This window comes from Morone saxatilis, unplaced genomic scaffold (assembly GCF_004916995.1).
Source record: "Morone saxatilis isolate NCDOM2014 unplaced genomic scaffold, NCSU_SB_2.0 Contig15, whole genome shotgun sequence".
Lineage (NCBI taxonomy): Eukaryota > Metazoa > Chordata > Actinopteri > Moronidae > Morone > Morone saxatilis.
The window spans coordinates 10,156,298-10,162,664 of record NW_023339707.1 but is presented as its reverse complement, the minus strand read 5'-3'; the positions used below and the strand labels follow the sequence as shown (position 1 = coordinate 10,162,664).

Below are 6,367 nucleotides of genomic sequence, written 5' to 3'. Positions count from 1 at the left end.
TTAAAACTTAAAATTCAAGCAGAACTAGACCACAAAAACAACTTTATTGTTGTTGAAATTAACTTCACATTAAACAAAAAAAAAACCATTAATAGCCTAACACAGAATCATTTCTATTCAAAACATGACTTTATAAGAATAAAAATATCTCTCAGAGTTGTGTCCCTTTGCTTTAACCTATTCATAGGCATTATGGTAAAATGAGTGGCCTAACCAAGTTAATTTTGCTCACTGCTTCAGGCTACAGACTGTGATAGGTTTTTATAAAGTCAGGTGATGTCGGCATTAAACACAACAGGTTCAGGTTGTGGCCATGCAAATTAAAAATAAAAATACATAAAAACATGGTCTAACTACAGAGAGACTCTGTGCAACCTTCTCCCATCCGCCTTGGCACAATAACCCAAATGGAAGCCTTTATGAAGCACACTGATGGAAGCAGAGTGCGCTTTATAATGCACAGCCGTGCACACTACTACATTTCCAGCTAATCAGAAGCGCGCAGTTGCAGAAAGGAGAGCGGTTGCCAAGGCAGCCACCAATCTCCCCTCCCCCTTCTCCCTCCGTTCCTCTTTCCCGTTTATTATCGGCAGAGGTCGCATGGCAGAGGGAAGTCCAACCACTTCTGTACTGGAACCAATGCAAGAATATGCACCTCCATAACAAAGCCTGTGTGGAGTCCTGAGAGCAGTGGGGGAAAACAAGAGGCTGCAAATTTACGCGCTGGTGTTCAGCCGTTAAAAAAAAAAGGTTTTAAAAAGAGAGGATCTAAGTTGGAGGTCTGCTTTTATTTGTTCTGGAACAACGGGATAGTTTGCCAACACGTGTGTATCCATGAAATTCGTACTCTGCGTTTTGAGTGAGTGAGTGTTTCGCATCCTGGTGCGGGGCTCTGAGGAGGACTGCGCATCACCAGAGTTGGTGCCGAAGTTCGGCCGCGAACGGATGTGAGGGAAGAGTGTACCGAGTAAAACTCCCCCACTTCTTTTTGTGTGTGTGTGTGTGTGTGCGCGCGCGTGTGTGTGTGTCTCCTGCTTCGGCGTTGTGTTTGCTGAGACAATAGTGAGTCAAAGACGCTGAAAGTGATTTCATGCCTTCAGTCTCGCACAACCTGAGATGGACGTGAGATTTTATCCTGCGCCCCCGGCAAATGTGGGTTCATGCTCCCTACCGACTGATCCAAGTTGTCTGAGCTCGTTGGACTATTACCACTCGAACAAGGTAAATAACAAACTGTGTAGCCTCGTGCATTGAAATGCTTAATGTCTCACCTGTCTTTCTATATGAAGCCAACACTGCCTGCAACATTCACGCAATGCCAAACACACGCTTTGGACGCGTTTTATCCACGGGCGCACTACACACTCTTTAAACAAAACAAAAAAAATATATAAATAAAATGTCAAGTGTCAGCAAGTAAAGTGACCTGATGAAGGATGGACTGGTTTTAACTTAGACTGGAACAGGACATAGAATTAGTGTTTACTGTTACTTTAGACTGAGACCTGCAATCATTCTTTTTTCTTTTTTTGCTGTTGAAAGAAAATGTGTAGTCCCAACTTTTTTTCCTTTAACCAACATGGTTATTATCATGTTATTTCCCCGGTGAGACTGTGCAGTTGTGTAGTAAAGCTGGCATTAAGTGTCCCACCCGATGTGAAATACCAGGGGCTGTATAGAATCCATACTGCCCCACTCTGCTCTCTGCTCCAACATTATCTTCCCTCTCAATGATTTCTTATAGCTTACATGGTTTTCCGCTGGGAGTTCAACGATTAAATGGATGTGTGCCAGTAATGTACTGTTAATTACTTTGTAAGGAGAAACCACAGGGTCTGGCTGGTACAAGTATCACTCTTTTCTCTCTCTCCGTGTTGACACCCCGCGGCTTTTGGCTTGTGACCTGCACTGACTCCATTGCAAGTGCGCAGGTGGCATTTAAAACAACATTATTCATATTTTGTAGTTTGACATTTTACTAGAAAAAAAAAAGAAAAACCCATCATCCTCTGCGAAAAACAAGCCATGCTTAGTAATCCTGTTATGAAAAAGGGAAGGATAGGGCAACACTAAAGGTGCATTAAATTGAAAGACTGGCATAGGAACAAAAAAAATACCACAAAGTAAGATAAGCTAACAGCAAAAGTACTAATAAGTACCGCAAACACAAGATATACCCAGTGGAAATACTAGGAAAACTATTTTAAACTGTTTAATTAACAGACTGCCACTAGTGTTAGCATCTGAGCCATCTGCAACCACAGAATTAGATTTTGTTGTTGTCACTTACCGTGGTGGGAATATTACAAATCAACAGGCTCTGGTGTTGACCTGCTGCTGCTATAGATGAAGTTGTTGGGAGATAAAGATGGTTTGGAGTTCTTTTGGCTTGGTCTCTCAGATAAAGATGGCTTTCAGGTATGACAGTGAGGGGAATGTTACACAGTTGGGGATGTTTGTCTTTCACTGTGTGGGCAAATGGAAAATCTGTGTAACTGAACGGAACATTCCAGTAATCAACTGAAAACATCACCATCCCAGTTTAGATCTTTTAAAAAATGGTGCTACGCTAATCTTTGCTCAGGTTTGGCAGCACAAAGCTTGTTCGAGATGGATAGACAGAAAAAAAAAAAAAATCAGGACGCAGTTTTTTATTTCTGCAACCTCCGATTCGATCACAGATGGAATAAGGTCAATATAAAACATTTATTGTAAAGGCCGGTTTACACCTGTGACACACAAATGGGCCCATATAACTGTCTTCCTGGCACAGGCTATCTTTTTTGTAGGTCATGCGAATTAGGATCACCCTTCATGCGGATAATCCCAAGAATATGCTGATATCCACACACTGCGTGAATCCTGGAAACAAAGCCACTAGATATTAAGTGATGTAAAGTGCTTTCATAAGGGAGAAAGCGACACCAACTACTGTCAGTGATACAAAAGTGTGGCGCCCCTCAAAATTACAAGTGTTCATTTGAATTATTGAACTCCCCCCTACTTCTTTTGCTTGAGGGAATGGGGGTGGGGGGGGGGGTTNNGGGGGGGGGGGGGGGTTCTTTCCACAAGGGGAGGTGTAATTTGCTATCATCACATGTGTAACACTAACTACCTTCACTAGCAATGCAAATGAGGCTGGGAGCAGCAGGGATCATTTGGTGTCCTGTTAACACAGTGCACGAGGTCAAGTTCCTCTCCTCAAACGCTTGTCAAACTGGCTGTGGCATTAAAGAGACATCTGATTTGTTATGTAGCTACTGTATCTGTGGATCAGATCTGCCTGCTGCTAATCATCTCTGACAGCCCGGGTTGGCCAATTTCAAATTCTGTCCAGGTCACTTTCTGAAGCAGCGTGGAGGCAAAAGGCTAATCATAGCATTAAGGTCAATTGTTTTATGGGCTTACTTTGCATATTTATGTGGATATTTTTGGTTCTTAGCCGAATTTGTTGGTAGATTTTTTGGCTTCTAGTTTAGATTGAGAATATTCTTTTGGGATAATATTACTGGAAAAGAGTCAAAAAAATTTGAACAAAAATAAGCTTTTGGTAAGATGGTTGCAATTTGGCAACCATATTGAGATTTAGCACAATTATTCCTTTCTGGCTGCTCCAGTTAAAAAAAAAAGCAATTTACAGCCTGAGAAAACATCTCTTCTTTTATCACTGTGAAATTTACAGTGTTAATCTGAGTCACACACAAGCTTAATTTGATAAAATGAGCATGTGCTGGTATTTTAGCTTTATACTCTGTTTATTTGCAAACCTGTTTTGTGCGCTACTGGCTCACTCTGGATGCTGTGCAGTGGACACAAGCCTAGTTTGAGTAATTAACAAGTTTATGTGAGTTCCAGGGAACATGTGTGCTGCTGTCATGCTTTCAGCCTTTGTCACTGCTCATTTGGAGACGCAGCTCGTTTCGTTCATAATAGCTGATGTGTGCGCATGGCTTTGGGATGTATTCTTTCTTTCACCTTATTCAATGTGCTGATAATAACTGTGATCACCATCCACTTTGTGAATAATTTCCGTTGCTTAAGCAGTGTTGTCCATGCTCACCAAAAAACGTCTTGCGAGGAGGAAATGTGAAGCTTTTTCCCAACATTTATCACCGACTCGTGCTTAAATACCATGAATCATTCCGCTGGCCAAATTTGTTCTTAGACTGTAATCACTGAGAGTTCAATACTGTAAAGCAGAAAAAGGGTGAAGAAAGCAAAGAAAGAGGTCCATAAAATGAGCAGAGACGGTAGTTCAAGTGCAGATTGAGATGATTCAGAGAGATCCATAAATAACCCTGAAGATGTCTACTTCAGTACTTTCAATACTCACTTTATTTCACTGTGAGTGTATGTGTGTCTTTTATTACTGTGGCGTTCTCCCACAGTCGAGGAGAAATTACAGAACAATACCATTATAACAGCTTTGTGCTCTGATGGTAATATTAAAGTGTGTCATGTTATAATGTTGTCTGCTGCCTTACAGGCTGCGTGGTACATATATTACTCATATATACTGTGCAATTACTGTACACATTTTCACTTTATGTGTTGAAAAAACCATTGAAAGTGTAAAAGATGCATCTTGTCTTATGCAACACGTGTACCTGTAATTGTTCTGTGGCAGTTTGTTTGTCAGGGACTTTTAGTTTGCTATGTGAAATGGGAACACAGTGTATGCTCCTTTATTTGAATACCTTATTCAAACAGTGCCGACTGCTGCTGCTGCTGCTGCTGCTGCTGCTGATGCTGCTGAGGTGAGGTGAGGTGCTGCCGACAGTATAGCAGTAGCATAGAGTCCAGGGAGAGTAGGGCCTGTGTTTATACACCCAGGTCCCACCCAGCTCATATATCCTCCCAACAACTGATATCTGCTTAGATAGGGCATGACTGAAGAGCTGGCTTTGTTAGTTGGTGGTCTCTTCTGCCTCAGATAAGCTGAGGAATGATGCGCTCCATTTGAATGCCTTATCTTGGTTTTATTTCTTATTACAGGACTGACTTGTGTATGCCGTGCAAAGGTTTGATTACTTTGCATTAATATATTCAGTCAGCTTCCATGAACTGATCCTCAAGTGAAACGAGCTATTGAAGAAACACAAATATATTTATTGTTAGTTTTGGATAATTGCACAAGGGTTATTTTTATTATTTTTTTTATAGTACTTAAATTTGGCTGTCAAATTAAGCACTCCCTGTAACACAGGCTGTAGTATTATGTTTATGTTGAGCTGTGTTGTCGCTATTAGCTAATGACAAACTCTGTGGCATGTGACAGAGAGGCAGAAAGGGAGAATCAAAGGATGAGTGAGAGTCAAATGGGTTGAAGTAATCAGTGGCCCAGTATGGCGTTTGTGTGTGTGTGTGTCTGCGCATGCTAACTCGGGGCCATTCAAGCGTTTTGCTGACTACGGAATCACAATCACAATTGCTTTCATAGCCCCGTGCAGAGGAAGGCCATGCATACCACAGTAAGGGCCGGTGACACACAGCGAGCAGGGGCAAAAACAGCCACTAAATCATATTCTCCCTGCCCTGACACACGGAGGAGATATTTAATAGGGATTCCAACCATTTGAAATCATTTCAATAAAACTGGAATTGGCTCTGACATTGGCTGAGTCACAGAGCCTGCATGTGGCACAGATCTGTCTTATATATGTGTGTGTATATATCTATATATATATAAACTCACACACACGTATTTATGTATATAGATATATGCATATATAGATAGATGTGTAGATATATATATTCATTTTTTGCTTTAGGGACTGTGAAAAGTCATTTTCCTAACCAACCACAAGGCAACTACATTCGTTTTTTTTTGTTTGGGAGATTTTTTTGAGATGACTTCTTATAGACAGACATAAATATTAATGAAAGGAAATGACACACATGATGCTGTAAAACCACATGCAGGACCATGAATGGCTTTTTCACTATTTAAATGCCCTGTGTGTCTTTGTTTGCCTTTAAATGTTTGTGTTTGATGTAGGTTATGAGAGTGACAGTATGAATGTGTGGTGGTGGTGGGGGGTTACCCATGTGCTAATTATTGGCCCTGGCGGTGCTAAGCTACTTGCTCATTGGTGGGTAGCAGTGCACCCCCCTCAGCGTCTGTTACCGTAATTAAGACCAGCCGCCCCACTGTAGTGTGCTTACATTAGTCAGACTGGGCCTTCCCATGGGGCAGTGCGATGGCATTCTCATTCTTACTGCAGAAGAAGAAAGAGAAAGAAACCGTGCCAGCACCTGCTGCAGAGTAGACCCCTGGGTGTTTAGTTAAATGTTGATTATGTTTGTTAATGGCTGCACACTCAGAAGGAATCATGCGCAACAGTGTTTATCTATCTATCTATCTATC

The 6,367-nt window shown here is 41.5% G+C and overlaps 1 protein-coding gene across 3 annotated transcripts in view; it reads left to right on the top strand.

Moving 5' to 3' along the window:
• Positions 1–596: 596 nt before the first annotated feature.
• Positions 597–6,367, top strand: part of LOC118323902 (thymocyte selection-associated high mobility group box protein TOX-like) — a 75,759-nt gene continuing 69,988 nt past the window's right edge. For all 3 annotated transcript variants that reach the window (XM_035655971.1, XM_035655970.1, XM_035655969.1), the window contains exon 1: positions 597–1,221. In XM_035655971.1, coding sequence (XP_035511864.1) covers positions 1,117–1,221 — 105 coding nt within the window. In that variant the 5' untranslated portion in view covers positions 597–1,116. The remainder of the gene's footprint in view (positions 1,222–6,367) is intronic.